This window comes from Muscardinus avellanarius (assembly GCF_963383645.1).
Source record: "Muscardinus avellanarius genome assembly, chromosome: 15".
Classification (NCBI taxonomy): domain Eukaryota; kingdom Metazoa; phylum Chordata; class Mammalia; order Rodentia; family Gliridae; genus Muscardinus; species Muscardinus avellanarius.
In genome coordinates, this window is record NC_137801.1 from 83,555,309 (window position 1) to 83,573,054 (window position 17,746).

General features: G+C 40.9%; 1 protein-coding gene across 2 annotated transcripts in view; it reads right to left on the minus strand.

Moving 5' to 3' along the window:
• Positions 1 to 14,048, minus strand: part of TMEM182 (transmembrane protein 182) — a gene marked incomplete at both ends in the record, with an annotated part of 52,734 nt that extends 38,686 nt beyond the window's left edge. Inside the window, 3 exons of one of the 2 annotated variants that reach the window (XM_080712093.1) lie at positions 11,895 to 11,993; positions 13,602 to 13,701; positions 13,917 to 14,048. In XM_080712093.1, coding sequence (XP_080568219.1) covers positions 11,895 to 11,993; positions 13,602 to 13,701; positions 13,917 to 14,048 — 331 coding nt within the window. Of the gene's footprint in view, positions 1 to 11,894; positions 11,994 to 13,601; positions 13,702 to 13,916 lie in introns of those variants that run through there. The other variant, XM_080712094.1, reaches the window with a different exon arrangement.
• Between the last annotated feature and the right edge of the window lie 3,698 nt (positions 14,049 to 17,746).

Sequence of the window (17,746 nt, forward strand, 5' to 3'; positions counted from 1 at the left end):
AGGTTTCTGTTGGTCCAATGCTACCGCTCAGCAGCATGTGGCCCAGTCATCACTCCTGCTCTCGGGAACACGTTCTCCTCCTAGTTTCCAGAGCACTACACTCCCCCAGTTTTTTTCCTGCCATCCAGCTGTCCAGTCCTACTGACTGATGGCTATATTCAGTGGAGCGTCCCAGGGCTCAGTCCTTAGACTGACCTCCTTTCTCTCTACAATCCCTCCAAAAATGGTCTCATCTTGGCTTTAAATAACACCTCCAGGCAAGGACCCCTAGATGCACAACAGTTCCTGCCTTTAACTACATACTGTAATCTAAAAGCTGACATAACATCTCCACGAGGCATGTAAAACTTAATATGCTCCAAACCTTCCCATCTCCACTAATAACAGTGTCCTCTCTCTACTCGCTGGGGACCAAAGAGTCATCAATAGCTATCTTTCCCTCGCACCCCACACCCAGTCCAGCCAGCTGTCCCTTCTGAACACAGCCAGATAAAGAGATCATCTGAATCCAGGAAGAGGAAGTAGACATACTTGTGCCCATTCCCTTTGCCAAGTTCAACGAAACACTGTGGACATTAGACAGAAAACGAAAATAAGAAGATCCTGCAAGGTGGACCAGCCGTGGACCTTCTGACCCAAGGACAGCACCGTGGTGAGTTCACTAAGTGTTCCTACTGCCCATGTGTTTAAGACTTACAATTAACAATAAACATAGCGCCCCCCCAAAAGAGCCCAATTAAAATGTCTAGCCAAAAGACTAAGTAAGATATAGCATAGCAAGGTAAAACAAAACAAAATAAAACAAGACTTTGAGAGATTAACCCCAAACACCAAAGAAAAACTGCAGCTGTACCCTTGCAGCAAACACTGAGAGTATGGACTTCTACCCCTGAGTCTGTTAACAAGCGATTCTAGCCACATCTACCCCTGTCTCCCAGGAGCCTAGACTGTCATCCGCACAGGGGGGCAATAAGAACACCCTGCCCCGTGACAGCAGGGACCCTGTGGTGGCCAGACTTCAAGCCCTGAGGGGCCAGCGTCCTTCTACCTGGAGTCCCCTCCTGGGGCCACAGGGCTCACTCCCTCACTTCCTTCCCACCACCTCTCACAGGCTTTCTTCTGACTACACTGTTGTCGTTACCTCGTCCCTGGGACCCTAGACCTGTTTCTTCCCAGCCCCTTCCCTTGTCACCTGCATGTCAGAGACCTTCCCTGATTTCATGGCCCACATAACGGCCAGCTGGTGTTTCTTCATTCTTCTCCCGACTAGAATGTGGCAGGGGTTTTTGTTGTTGTTGTTCTGTTCAATGCTATTCCTCAGAGCATATAAAAAGTGCCCAGCACGTGGTGCAGGCTCAATAAGTATTTGCAAAATGAATTTTAGTCTACGTTATATAAAGAGTGGAAAATCTTGGCCAGTACAGATAGCATACTATTAGACTATCAAGTACTAGAAGGACCATGATGATGATAATAAGAAACATTTATTTATGGAGCCCTACTGTGTTAGAAATTTGGCCAAATGTTGAACACACACACACACACACACAATCACACACAATCACACGCACATACCATTGAGTGTAGCTCAGGAAGCATTTCACTAGGAGAAGCTGCCATGAGGAATCCATGGCCTGAGGCCGGCTTACCCAGTGCTCTCACTGGCTGTAGCTTCTTAGGAATCCCTGCCGTGTGTTGCACACCACTGACACAGCATCCACTTTGCTGAGCACTGTATTACTGTCTCTTCATTTTCATAACAACCCCATGAACTGGGTACTATTCTTACCTTCCTTATTGCAAACCCGTCTGGGGGAATGAAGAGGCCTGCCCGAGTGCCCGTCGCTCTTGGCGGTGGCACCAGTGGGTGACTGCTGCCTGGATGCTCAGCTTGTAACCCCTGCCTGTGTGGTCTTGAACGTTTCAGTGAGTGGCAGGAAATTAAGTTGACACCGACACATTTCTAAATATCTAGGTGCCTGGCACGTATGGGGGAGGGATGCTAGATTACATTTTATTTTGCAGTGCGTGTTTTTATTTTCTTCACAACTAAAGCTGAGCAAAAGTGTTTCAAGTTATTTGGTAAATTGTTTAAAATGTCCAGAATTACCATACAGAAACACATAAACATATTGGTAGACAAGATCTGACATAGTTAGGGACCTCCAGAAAAAAACAAGACCCCTTCAGACTAAGAGAAGATTGCCCCTCGGAGAAGTAAGACCACCAATCTAGCTCTCAGACTTATGGGATTAGCATAGTAGAAAGGGCGAGGGGAGTAGTGTTAAAGGTGGACTAGTCTTCCAAGCTCCTGGAGTGAGACACCAAGCCAGGAGACAGGAGTCAGGCAACATCCACTCAGCCTAAGACTTTGTGGTGAGCAGATATGCCAACTAAATCCAGACAAAACAGGGTCTGCCCCATTCTGAAAATAATATTACAGACTTTGCCAGATGACAAGGGCGATTCCTTGTGGCGAGAGGTAGATGTGCGCACAGAAGGATCTCTAAAGTAAGCGATAGTTACTTCTATATTATCAGCATAGTAGTAGAAGATGTGTGGCAAAAGACTTAAGATGGTAAAGGGACATGTCTCCATCCCACCTACACGTGGGGTGATGTCAAGAGACCAAGTCCCTGCCCCCCTGTAGGTCCCAAGAGAGCTCTTCCCCTTGTTTCCTGACTGTAGCCAGGCCCACTCCCCCCTTCTGGTGCAGCACAGGTTTCTAATAAAGCCTGGCCCGTCTTTAAATTCTTCCTGGGGCCAGAGTTCATTTTTACAATTTTGGCTTCAGGAACCTGAGTTTGGAAACAATCTCAGTTACACCAGAAAATCAATCTGAAAGAGGGGCCAATGATGAGACTACTGGATACCAGGGACATGCCACCAGGTCTCCTAAATAATTTAAGTAATTACCTAGATTCTAGATACCCGAGATCCGAATCTTAATTCATCCCTAAGCTATAGTTTGAAATGGTCAAATGTAAAGACATTCATTTTTGTCTTTTATTTTGCCTAGTATTTTGTAATCAAAGCAAGTGGGTGCACGTGTGTGTCTGTGGTTGTTTCTGCAAGGATTCTCTGTAATGCTCTGCTATGTGTTGGCTAAATAGAGAGGTCTCAACTTTCTCATTACCCACTCCCTAAACAGCCGGGTGTGAAATTTCACATTCCTAGGATTCTGTTGCCCGACCCTTTTATGAGGGCTACAGCTTCCTCATCTTTTCTCTTGAGAGAAGGGAAAAGGAAGTTTGGGGTGGGGCTGGGAACTCTAGAGGATGAGCAGGCAAGAGAATGTGCAGGAAAAATAATGAGTTCCCCAAGTCTTGCTAGGAGAGAGTCCTCCAGTTCAGTCCAAGAGGATGGGCAGTAATGTATGGGCATCAAAGCTATGGGTTACAGGAGAAGGACTAAAGGCAGAAGGGTATAGAAATCTCAGGTCAACCCAGCAGAACATGTAGGTTTAGGAGTAGAAGAAGGTGCCAAGAAAGACTCCCCTTTCTGGGCATCTACTGCTGAGCCCTTTGGTGGGAAGGGAGCTTTTAGGGGCCACAAAACTTCTGCAGCGTCAGCATGTAAGCCTCCCTTCATGGTCTCTTACCATTCTCATTAATTCTGATTTGTCATTAGGGACCACCAATGTACCAGTATTGGGAATGGCCTAGGAAGATTTGAGAAAGCTCTGATTATTAATAAATATATTTCAAAAAGCATTTTGTGGGCAGACCTGTGAAAGGACTTGGTTTAGGCCAGGAAGTAAGCAGCTACTGTAATGTAAATTAACCTAGCTAAAGGTAATTAACAAGTGGCAAGAGAACCCGGAGCTAGGACTTCCTCATTCTAAAGACAGGTTCACATAATAATTGATAATCTAGTTAGGATGGGAGGAGGGGATCACCTTCATGAAAGGAGAAACCTGAGCACAGACCAAGAGTTGGTGGGAAAATTAAGGGGATGGACTTCACCTATGTCAGAGTTACGTAGGAAAAAGCAAGATGGAGGATGTCGTGTTTATAAAAAGGTTGTTCTGTGTTTTGTATTTTGCTGGTTTTGTTTTCGAAGCACCCCCTCATGTTACCTGTAACTGTTTTCTATCTTTTTAATAAACTCCTTTAAATCTCAGCCAGAGTCCAGGCTATAGCATATTTATCCTTACCTCAGGACAAGAACCCACGATCTTACGGAAATAGTTTCGGAGAGCCTAACAAAGGTCTAGTTTCCCAAACCATAACAGTTCAAACTGTAGCATCTTAAACCATAGCAACCACCTCCTCATCAAGTCTCTCCCCTCCACTGGCCCCATCCACCCTGTGCTACACTGCTCACCCACTTGTTCTAGGTGTTTCTTTTTCTTTCTCATTTGTAGGTTGTCTGTTTTTTTGTTTTGTTTTCTTTCTTCTCATCCCAAGTACAATTGATAGTCTTCTTTCCTATGTTGTTTTTTTTTTTCTGAGAAATTACCTGTGATATCAAAAATCACCTCAGCAATTTCTCATCAGTATCTGCTGTGCTGATTAATGCCTCTCAGGAAAAGCGATTTCGCACATCAAGCTTCTCGCTGAATTATTTCAAACTGGTGTTCCACAATCAACTCAAATTTAATATGTCCAAACCCAAAGTAAAGCCCCACACTCCACTTCAAAACCTGACTCCTCCTTTAACCCTTTTATTTCTGTTCTCTCTAGTTTTCTTGAGACTCATTCACAGTTCAATACTAGTTGCTGAGAAGCTGTGTAGAGCACTACAGTAATTACCACAAAAGAAACAACCCCATTTCTTTCAATTCGCCATTCATGCTTCTTTAAATATAGCTGGAAGTGGTGATAAGAATTATGAAAAAATAGTACACACATAGAATTATTTGCAATCTGGAGGTAGTAGCATGTAATATTTAAACTTTGAGAAACCAGGAAAAAATGTGGAAAAATGCATGCTAAAATAGAAAAAACAGCATATACATTGGCATTTATGATGATTAGAACTAGGCAAATAAAATGAAAAGATAGACGGGAAAGAAAAATACTTAACTAATACTGTTTGGAGGAGAGTCGCCACGTGACTTTCAGTGCATGTTGTTTAAACTGAGTAAGACCTTCTTCAAAGAGAAACTTTATTCCGGATTTCTCAAATTTTCTTTTGTGGAGACACTAAGTCTCACATAATGACATGTCCCCTTTCATCTTTATTCTTACATCCTTGTCTAGCCCTTGACGATTTGTAGACAGGACTCGGATGCCAGCCTCTGCGGTAAGATTCTTTAAGGTGATTCACTCAATCTCGCATCTCAGCCTTTATCTCTTAGCCTCTTCTACCTTAGTGGCTAGAAAGCCACAATCTCCATGTCCCAGCCTAGTGTGACCTCATTCTGATGGATACAGCATTGGGAGAAGCCTCCTGGAAAATCCTAAGGACACGTTTGCTTTGCTGAAGGCATTAAAGCTTGGAGGTGACAGCCATTTGCCCAGGATGGTGGAGGGGAAGGCGGCGTGAGCCTGGGCCCCTCACAGCATCACTACGGCTGCTGCTTCTGATGTGCTGTTTGTTTTCTGATACTTGCAGCCGAATGCACTGCGGACTAATATCTCACCCAGCTAGCTTCCTGCTGCTTGTTTTGAACCATTCACATCAGCGTATACTTTTTATAAAGGTTAAAAAGGAAAGACTGAAAAAGAATGCTAGATACAGAAACATTGGCCAAAAAGGCAAAGGACTGCCCACGAGGGAAAACTAGGCCGAAGACCCCAAAACGACAAAAAGCTTGTGGAAACAAACTTTATGAGAAAACTGAGTCCATTTATTCAAGAGTTAAAGAAATCTTACATATGTCCGTAGTTACTCAGGCATTGGTATCCATAACATAGTGCAGGGAAATCGCAGATTTGCTCTAAGAATATTAAGCTTTTTGTCTAGAGTAAATACAATTGTGAGCCAAACATACGAGGTCTTCATCCTCACGGAATATAGAGTTGCATTGTGAAGAAAATATATGAACAAAATAATTATGCAAAAATAATTTAAATAGGTAACTAGCATATAGAATATGAAATGAGCATAATTACTTAGCAGTAAGTACTATCACCAACCTTTTCGATCATTGTGGTTTATAAGATTAAAATTTAGCAATGAAAATAAAACCAGAGGTTTGCATCTTTGCATTCTGCTGACAAAATCTGTGCTGTGAATTATCTGTTAAAGAATGTTTGTGTAAAGGAGAATGTGACCTAGCCCATGTATTAGTCTCACAGGGGCCAGCGAGGGAGGCTTCCTTGTTTTTGGTACGCCCCAGCATACTAAAGTCTAAAGGAGCTGAAATAATAAACTTATATTGTTAGGGAAATGAAGAAAGGGGGGGGGGGAAGACAGGTACAGCATTTGGGGAAGGTCATGGCATAAACCAAGCCCTTGAGACGAGAGGCAAATGCTTTGCACAGCTCAAAGGCCAGGGTGACTAGCCTGTGTGTGATACTTACTTCAACTTCACCAGAAAAGATGACATTCTGCTCCACGTAAGGTGCGTAATAAGGAAACCAAAGCGGAGAGTTTAAGTGCACTTTCAGTATCTGCCAGGCCTTGGCTTCAATTCCCAACATGACTTAAAAAAAAAGAAGGGGTGGGGGGCTGGCATGGTGGCACAGGCTTGTAATCCCAGTACTTGGGAGGCTGGGAAAGGAGGATCCTAGGTTTGAAGCCAACCTCAACAACTTAGTGAGGCCCTCTGCAACTTAGGGAGATCCTGTTTTCAAATATGAAATTAAAAAATATTGGGCTGGGAGGTTAGCCCAGAGGTAGAATGTCTCTGGGTTCAATCCCCCATGCCACAAAAAAAAAAAAAGAAAGAAAGAAAAAGAAAAAATTATGCTGTAATCTTTAATTTAGTTTTAAATTTTTCCACCTGAAAAATTAAAATTTAAGTGGTTTACTGTTGAAAATACTAAATGTTATTTTTTTAATAATGTCATTCTCTACACATTTTTAAGCATCTCCAAATTACCTGGCCAGGGATAGAAATACAAATGGATTGTATTCTGTTCCATTAGAGAAATAGCAAAGAATGAGAGGTAAATAATTACAGGAAGGTCTAACAGTACTCTTTCTTTTCTTGGTGGTGAGGATTGAACTCAGGAACCTTTTACCTCCAAGCTACACGCCCAGACCTATTTTATTTTTATTTGGAAAGAGGATCTTGTGAAGTTATTGGGGACCTAGTTAAGTTGTTCAAAGTGATCTCAAACCTGCGCTCCTCCTCTCTCTCGGCCTCCCAAGTACTGTAATTACGGCATGTGCTACCAAGCTGGCCTAGCGCATGTTGGTATGTGGAGAGAGGGGTGTGAGGCTACTGGAATTTCAGAAAAGAAGAGATTGATCTACTCAGGGTGAAATTATCTTGAAAATTAACCTATGTCCAGTATATCTTTACCAAACGATACTAAATGAGTGATCTGTGGCTGAATATAAGCATGAAACAAACCAGAAAATCTAAATTCTGACACATCTCAAAAGGTAGTGAAATTATTTATTGGGTTTGGAAGAACTGAAGCCTATGTCACAAGCAATTCTGAGAATTAGGCCATGCTTGCCCAGCTTGGACAGTCATCCAAATAAGTAGATTTGAGAATAAGTGAATTCCCAAATATATATTTAAAACCTAAAAAAATAAAAACAACTAAAGGGAATACTGAATTAGAACTGACTGTACACACAGGTTAGGTTCAGACAGGGGAGTGGAAAAAGGGATGCAGGTCTAATTTGTTCTTTGGTTGAGATATGCATAAAAGCAGCTTCTTAGAAGTAAGGACTAACATCAGCCTTTTAAGTCATTATGTTTTATAAGAGCAAAATTTATCAATTAAAATAAAACCAGAGACTTGGATCTTTGCATTCTGTTGATAATCAACTGCTTGAAAACAAAGGCCTATGGTTTTTCTGAGTCTCAGTCCAACATGTCATTAGTAGTGTCCTACGATTCTAAAAGAGTCACTTGAAAAGCTTATTATAATATTTTGGCTAGATTGATTGATTGATTGATTGATTGATTGATTTTGGGGTGGTACTGGGGTTCCTGGAAGCCCTTCTACCTCTGGGCTATACTCCCGAACCTATTTTTTATTTTTGGAAACAGGGTCTCTTAAGCCAGAGCGGCTGGCTTTGAACCTGCGCGGTCCTCCTGTCTCTGCATCCCAAGCGCGGGGATTACAAGCGTGCGCCACCACGCCCGGTGTTTTGCTGGATTTATTATTGACTAGTGGTCAATATAAAAACTCAAGAGAGCCGGGCGTGGTGGCACACGCTTGTAATCCCAGCATTCGGGAGGCTGAGACCTGGAGGATCGCGGTTCGCGGACAGCCTCAGCTACTTAGTGAGGTCCTCTGGAACTCAGTGAGACCCTGTTTCAAAATAAAGAAAAAAAAAACAGGGCAGGGGGTGTATCTCAGAGGTAGAATGCCCCTGGGTTCCATCCCCAGACCCGCAAAAAAATAAAAAATAAAAAATAAAAAAATAAAAACTCAATACAAAGTAATTTTACCAACAGCTTGTAAGGCCAGGATATATCAGATTTTACAAACAATACGTCTGATTCACTGAGAAGAGGTAGGTAAGTATATGATGCCTGGTGATTGATTATCAAGCTATATAAACCTAAATAGTAGCCCTAGGTCTAGTAAAGTCTATCTAGTCTCATGACCAGTAAACACATACAGAAAAGTCACGTGAAATACTTTTAATGAAACCTATGCCATCCCCTTAGATAAAGGACACAAAGAAAAGACCATAAATCACATAAACATCAGATATCCTTGTACACTCTTATAAGGACAAGTGAAAATCATCCATTATATGTATTGTAGAACTCACATCTCAGTATAATATCACTCAGATGTAGCATCTCAGTGATTTTTACTCAAAGTATCTGACAAAGTTGCTTCAAGTGAGTAAGGAGTTACCATATGTATGCCAAAGAAGTTTCATAACTTAAAAAAAAATTGGAAATAGTTTTGTCACTAGATCCAAAAAATGACACACTAATTATATGCAGTGCCACATAATAATTCTAAGTGTAATTGCAGTGTAATTTCTCTGACATGTATTTACTCCCCATCTCCATCCTAATTATTATGCATAGATTATGTTACCTTGTCTTTCAAGTCACCCACTATCTCATAGGGGTGCCAAATTTTCAAATAAGTAGACTCATTTAAAAATACATGGTGCTTGTTTTATCCAAGGACATTAACAAACAAATAACAACAATACTGTTATTCACACAAACACCTAATGTTCTGGAAAGCCAATCTTGTTATTCTATAAAAGTAAGAATGTTGGGGGAAGAGGCACTTTCTTCGTAATTTTGGTGTAAGCCAAAATAGTTTATTCTACTCTTTCTTATGCCATCATCTCCTCTCTTACCAGTGAGAACAGCCATGTTCTACGTAACACAAGGGGTCCTGACAAATTTGAGGGAGCCGCCTCACACAGGTATGTATTTACTTATTTATGTATTTGTTTATTTGTTTGTTTGCTGTACTGAGGATTGAACCCAGCGGTATTCTGCCTCTGAGCTATACCCCCAGCCCGATTTTTTATTCCTTGTTTTGAAACCGGTTCTCACAAAGTTACAGAGCACTAAGTAACTGGGGCTGTCCTTGAACCTGCGATCCTTCTATCTCAGCCTCCCAAGTCCTGGGATTACAAGCGTGCACCACCACGCCTGGCCTCCTCAAGCAGTTTTAATGGGAAGGAACACCCAAACTACACACATTTGCGAGACCAACAAGCACAGTCCTTGAACTCAGGGTCCGTGGTGGACAAGCACAGTTCTGGGTCACCTCACTTCTGTTCGTACCCAAATCCCGCAGCCTCTCCAACAAAGTGTCATGTTAATGTGATCAAGGTAAATGCTACAGTCTTTGGCCAACATAAAACAAATTATAACATTTAAAAATGTCTATTTAGCAGAAACATAAAAAGAGGCATCCTCTGTTTGCTAAGTTCTTTGATGGCTAATGGTATGTGTCGGGTGGGTTAGACAACGGTGCCCAGTGGCTGGGGCAAACACAAGGCTAGATCTCTGTGAAGGTATTTTTCTATATTTGATTAGCATTTATAATCAGTTGACTTTGATCAAAGGAGACTCTGCTCTCTATAATATGGGTGAGCCTCATCCAATTAGTGGAAGGTCTGAAGGGCAAAGACAGGTTTCTCAAGGTAGAAAGAATTCAGTCACTGGACTGCAACATAAAAATTTGACTGGAGTTTCCAGCCTTCAACTTGAGACTGCAGCACTGACTTGAAACTGAGTCCCCAGTCTGCCAGCTTTCTCAACAGATTTCAGAGTTGCCAGACCCCACAATCACATGATCCAAGTCCTTAAAATTTCCACATAGAGAGATGCATACATACATATGTACATACATACATATATACATACATAGATGGATGATCTCTCGTTCTTACTCCCCCCTCTCTTTCTACACACACACACACACACACACACACACACACACACACACACGTTTACATACATATGTATAGTAAGCCCTCCAAGTCTGTGGGTTTCACATGCCAGGATTCAACCAGCCTTGGGTTTAAATTATTTAAAGAATTGTGTCTGCGTTGAACAGGTACAGACATGTTATTCTTGCCATTATTCCCAACATAATACAGTATGGTGGGGTTTTGCATATCATCTGCAGTACATTAGGTACTAGAAGAGATGGTTTAAAATATACGGGAGGATGTGCATAGGTTTCATGTGCAAATCCTACACCATTTTATTAAGGAACTTGAGCTTCTGAAAACTTTGGTATAAGGGGGTATCATAAAAAAAAAAAATTGACCTGGGTCACCTCCCTTTTATTCTGAGGATTCACTTCTGCGGATAGTGAGAAATCACTGAATAGATATCCTATTGATCCTTGTTCTCTGGATGACTTTGACTAGTACAAGTTTATTCAGAACCTTAAATATATGAGGTATTCTTTTGGGAAAACACATACTTTTTTGGCTCTGTATATGGCATGAATATTCTGTACAAACCCTTGTTTTAGTCATTAAAATGTAATGTTTCATATGACTTCCAGATAAGACTATCTGATTGTCTTTCTCTGTGGGACATCCAACTCAAAAGTCAGGCATTTGTGTGACAAAAATAGAATATCCATATTCTCAGGTACAATGACTGCAAAAAAATATTTTGAAAGCAGGACACATTTTATATTTTGAATTGTAGGCTATTTTTTTTTTTTTTTTTTGGTGGTACTGGGGTTCCTGGAAACCCTTCTACCTCCGGACTTCACTCCCAGACCTATTTTTATACTTTTTTAAATTGGAAACGGGGTCTCTTAAGCCAGCACGACTGGTTTAGAACCAGCGCAATCCTCCTGTCTCCACCTACCAAGCACGGGGATCACAAGCATGCGCCACCACACCCGGCTGAATTGTAGGCTAATTTTAAGTCAGCTGAACTCAAGCAGCTATTCCTTTACCAGGAAACACATTTTTTTTTAAACTTATTCTTAAAAACACAAGTGAACCAAAATAGCTCTACGTTTAGATGAAACTTTCATTCTATTATAGTGTGCTAAAAGTAACATATTTATACATAATAGGTTAATATCAGATGAAGTATTGGATTTCAGATGTTAAATTATTTCTTTTTTGTTTGTGTTTGCTTTCTTTTTTTTTTTTTTTCAATGCATCGGGGTCTTTATTTTTCTGTGTTTTCAGTTTCTATTTATTTTCGGCCGAGACATACTTCACAAACTCCATTAGCATATAGACAGGTTGTTTTAATTAGATCTATTGAACTGCTGAACTACCCATAAACAGTTTGCAATGGGCTTACTGTCGAACAGTAAGTCCCTTCCAGGGGCACTTGGAGGAGAGGGGCTACTTACTAACTGCAGAGTCGTAGGATGTGGAATTGTGCTCGCCTCTCATGAAGGGGTACGGCGACAGGTAGGCATGTGTGCAGTTCTTGGATGGTGGCTGATTGGCTAGAATGAAGAGAAAACAGTGTTCTCTATTACTGAGAAACTCAACGATGACTCATTCCTAATGGAACAGAAATACAGGAGCCACGGCTCCACAAGCCAAAGAACACTGCTGTTCCATCAACAAATTAAGACAACTGTTACAGGAGGGACACAAACTCTCACTGAAAACCACAGGGAGGCTGGAAGGCGGATTCATCTAGAATGTCTAGCAACACAGTATGATTTAATGGGAAAAATGCAAGAGTCCTTTGTTAAAATTGAAGCCACTGCATTTTATTTACTTTCAGAAGTTTATGACCAAATGTAATTCCCAGAACACAGCAGGTCTTCAAAAATACTGTTTTATAAAATCCGACAAACTTAGGCTTAATTTTGATTAGTTCCAATGAATAAAAAATTTCTTCTCTATCCATTCTATTTTTAGAGAAAAATGCAAATGATAGTTGACCAAGTTAAGGACTTAAGTCAACTTTAGCATATGAGGAAGCTGCAAGAAGGACTTTTTTGTTGTTGTTTAGAAACTTAAAAGTTCCATATATACACTGTAAAATGGAGCAAATTATTCTTTCTTTCTCTAAGTTTTTAGCAAAATCTTCTCTTGCACAGTCTGACTTACTCCATTTTACCAAAGTCTAAATACTTTCCATTGGCAAGCTACATGGTTATGCCCTAGCCCAAAGAATACTATCAGAAAGTCAAATGGGCTTTCCTCTCAAAATCAATTATACCACAACTTATGTCATTTTATATAGGACGACTTGCCATCAGCTTGCTAAATCCTCAGTGATCTTACAATCTTATTACTATTCCATAACCTTGATTACTGTGTAAAGTAATACTTTGATTTTTAACAGGAATATTTGATGAGAAGTCTAATAATGTCAACCCTCCATACGGTTTAGGATATAAAACAGTGTTTTCATTGTTGGGGACCATAAACCAAAATGCTAACCCTTGTCAATTAATTGGTTTTCAAAGATTAATACAATATGAGAAGCACAGTTGAAAGAAAGCACCATACCCTCAGAAAGTTACTCAACTTCAAAAGGGAACTTTAAAGTTCCTGTATGAGAATACAAGCATCTAAAGTAAGCCATTTCGTGATATTGACTAAAACTTGGGTAAAGACAAAATGAAAAGGCTTTCTTCTGCCACTGCTGGTAATTAAGTTTCATTATTTCTTTAAAAAAAAAGCTTTTTTTAAAAATTTTGAAGCTATGAATACAAAATAATGCCTCTATTTCTGGATTTTTTAAATTTAAGATTCGAAGAGTTTATAAGCCCAAAAAAGAACATTTATTTGCAACATAGATGTAACAGGCACTTGAAAAGAAAACACTATAGATAGTATCTATTTTGTTTGTTAGAGTTAGTATATTTTAAATGTGAGCCGAGAAAGAGCAGATACTTCAATTCTGACATAAATATTCATGCTCCTATTTTATGGAACAATAATTGTTTCTGCAGACATTTCCACTGAAAAGGAATCTCTTCATGACAGTCATCTTATTGAGACTTCACAATTAAGAATACAGTCCTCCCACAAATAAGAAGCGGTTTGTTTTTGTTTCAGAGACAAGGAAGAAAATAGAGCCAGGTCATACTTACTGTACCAGAACTTCCAGATGTTGGAGTCATTCTCTTCCACGATCCCACTAAACCAACATCTCCAGAAGAATCCCTCGTGGTGGAAAGTGACATTCTCTATCTGAACAGAAAACAAATGAGGTGACTTGTTGACTTATTATCAACCCAGAAAATACAATCAACATCTAGCACCCTGAAAAATGACCGGTATCTTCCTACAGATCCCTTCTATAAGGAAATAGAGGCCACACTGCTATTCTCTTGATTCCAAGGGGATCTATAAGGCTGTCCTCATCACTAGCAACTGCAGCAATTATTTTTGAAGAAGAAACGCACATTCTGTTCACCTGAACACCTTCCCACTTCAGTCGCGAGAAGCCAGTAATCCGATCCAAAAGCCACCAAAAACAGTAAAACCCCCAAAGCTCCAAACAGGGCCCCAAAGAAGATGGCAATATTGAGTCTCATTTTCAATCCACTGGTCTCCTTTTAAATAAAAGAAGAAACCGTAGAATGGTAGACGCTTAGCTTCTCGGTGGCGATTAGAAAAATTAAGATCTTGGTAAAAAGTTAAAATAAGATCTTTGAGTAGGCGAGACCTTCTTGAGTAGTCCGTTCTAGCTATGTTTTGGTGGCTTCTCACTTACACCCGGCCGGTGGATCTGTGTTCCCTTTGCTCTCCCCTGGAGGGGCTCCAGCCCAGCAGCTGAGAATGACTGGCTATTTTAAGATACTGATTGAGAAGCTGTCTCTCTCCCATGGGAAGCAGAAAATAGCTGACCTTCCCTTGAGTATAGAAGATTATGAGGAGCTGGCTCAGATTATCAGTATTGCTGTTGGTGAATCCATAGAAGCAAAAAGCAGATGGAATGCTTACGGAGTTACTGACAGTACTGGCCCCAAGTCTTAAGTGTCTGAGTAAGCTCCTCTTAGTCTAGAATGAAACAGCACAACCCCAGAAACACTTAAGTCTCTCTTTGAAGCTATATGGATGACAGCTATAAAGAACCATGAATATGATTTCTCTGGAACACCACTGAAGTTAGATTAACCTCTTAACTCCTTGTGGACATTTTGGGGGTAGAAAATAACTTGGGGGTTCAGGCTTATCACTTACTCAGGCATTTAGATGTGACTCTAAAAGATACTGACGATAACATAAATGTTAAACGTTTCAAACACACATTTCTGCAGCCTCCACATGATGACATTAAAAAATCACTTCGTATGGTAGCTCACAGAAAGTTATTCCAAAGAACCATCCCCAAAGTGAACCGATGAAAAGGTGCCAATAGCGTTCACAGGTTAGAAGATCCAGTCTTCTCTTTCCTTTAGCTTAATTTTAACATCTAATTCCCTCAAATTATGAGTCATAGTTCGTGCCCATAACAGAACACTCGATAGTAATGAAATTCCCATTTTTTTCAAGTTGTGTCACTTTACGATTTATTTGTTTGTTTGGCTTATGTGTCTAAATATGCCAGAGAGTGGTCTTTTAAAATTATCTGTTTGCTGTTTATAACCCTCTACTATCCCTTTGGCTCTTGCTTTATTGTTTTTCAACAATAACATAGACAACTTTATCTTTTTAGAAGGTATCTGCACTCTACCGGCTTTCCTCACCCTTTATTTTGTTTGATACGGGATTAATCCTTATGATGGATTTTGTGAGGAAGAAAAAGATCCTTAGTAAATATAAATGGCCCTGACTGGCTCCAGCTGTGTGCAACTGGAGGTGTTCAAAAGCCACAAATAGAACCCTAGCCATAAAGTCATTAACTGTGATGGTTAAACTACCTTGAGAGCTCATCTGAGCTGAACCTTTATCTAATGCTCAAATCTCCATCACAAGACACCTTGAGCCACCCAACAGTGACATTTATAGCCTACACCATTTATGAACATCAACTATGACCACAGCTATGCCGTACTTTCTGTCAAAACTTTAGGAGTTTGAAATATCAAGACTAATCCACTGTCTGCGAGTACACAGCACAAGCTTAAACCATCATTCATACTCTGATCCTTTGAGCAACTCTTAGAATGACAAAAGTCTAAATCTGTGTTCTAGTCCATTCCTACAATTTTCAAGAACTCCACTGAAATGAGACATAGTGAAATATTCTGGACGTAGTTTTTCTTTTCCTTTTTTACAGTACTAGGGATGGAACCCAGGGGCATTCTACCTCTGATCTACACCCCCTATTTTTTTTTTTATTTTTTGGAACAGGGTCTAACTGAATTTCAGAGGGCCTCACTAAGTAGCTGAGGTTGTCCACCAACCGCGATCCCCCTGTTTCAGCCTTCTAAATGCTGGGATTACAAGCATGCGCCACCACGCCCAGCTATAGCTGTTTTGATTGAAACTGGCAGCTACTGTTTCTAGAAGCTACCAAGGCAAAGACAAAAGATCAGGGTGAGGAAGCCACCTGCAAGAGTGCCTCCTTGTCAGGAGTTAGATTACAGGCATTGCTTCAATGACACAGCCACAACATGAAAATTCAAGTGTTCAGCCAGATGTGGTGCACATCAGTAATCCTGGCACTTGGGAGGCTGAAACTGGAGGCTTACAGGTTTGAGGAGAGCAGTACAAGGTAACTTATTAAGACCCTGCTTTAAAACAAAAACTAAAATACAGCTGGGAAATAAGTCAGAGGTAGAGTGCCCCTGGGTTCAATCCCCAGTATCACAAAATAAAACAACAATAAAGTGTTTGTGGGACTCACAATACGCCTAAGGGCCTTAGGCAGGGAGGTCAGTTAACACAGGTAAATTGAGAGATACACCTGTGGGCCCAATTCTCTGTTGTATCTAGGGCCTTATTCAAACAGATTTCCTTCAGGGAGTCTACCCAGTGGGTTTAAAGCAAGCAGACACTGGATCCAGGAGGTCACACTGTGTCCAACAGGCACAGTTCCTGAGCATATATCTGAAAAGTTCTTTTAATGAAGTGTCAAGAAAGTGGGGAGCCTAATTTGTGAGGCATGAGAGGTGCTTCTAGATTCTTCTGCCAGCAGCTGAGACATTTGTACATAGCATAGAATTGGAAACTGTGTCAAAAGCAACTAAGACCTGTTTCTGGCAATGAGAAAGTGAAGTGTGTGTGTGTGTGTGTGTGTGTGTGTGTGTGTGTGTGTGTTCCTGAGGATTGAACCCAGGGACATTCTACCTCTGGGATACTATTTTATTTTTATCTTGAAACAGGGTGTTGCTAGGTTGATGGAAGTCTCACTACTTGCTGAGGCTGTCCTTAAGCCTGCAATCCTCCTGTCTCAACCCCCCAAGTACTAGGATTACATGTGTGCACCACCACACCTGGCTAAGATTTACATTTTAAAACAGGGGTCAAAGCAACATAAAATCATCAGTGCTCAGTATAAGAGTCTAAAACATTATTCCAACACATTTCCACTTTGCATGCTTAACTGCAGCAAAGATGCCCAAAGCCTGATCCTAAATATAACTATATATTTTATAAACATTTTGCCTGACATAGAACCATCCTGGTTTGTATAGGTGGGCCCACTCTAATCACATGACTTCTTAAAGGAAAGGCACAGAGCCTTCCCTGGTTGAGGGATCAGAGAAAGAAATGTGATACAGAAAAGGTCATGAAGTTGTTGTTTGAACATGGAAGAAACACAAGCCAAGGATTGCAGACAGCCCCTAGCAGTGGAGGGAGAAAAACAGATTCTCCCCTAGTACTTCGGAGGAAGAATATAGCCCTGTCAACACTTGACGTGTGCCCAGTTAGATCCCTGTGAGATTTCAGACCTCCAGAACTGTGGGATAGCAGGTACCTGTTGTGTTAAGCCACAGTTCACAATAATTTTATGGGCTATGTTTCCATATTTTTTCTTAAATATTAATCGTTCGATTTAAGACTTTCTGCCTGTTCTCTCTGTGCCCCAGAGTTTAAGGAAGAGGCAAAGTGGCTGAGTGGGGACAGGGGTAAGTATATGGGATGAGCCTGTAGACAAGAAGAACTGCAGTCCAGAGCTCCCTTCCCCACAGAGAGATTCTCCCTCCTTACCAGTCTTATAGAAGGAGGATTTCCCTTGATTAGGAGTGGGGGTGTTCCTTCATTGGGAAGGAACCTTGGGAAATCAGTTCCCTGACTCTTTTTTATCCCCAGGTCACTCATCTAGGAAGGGAAATCTCTACTC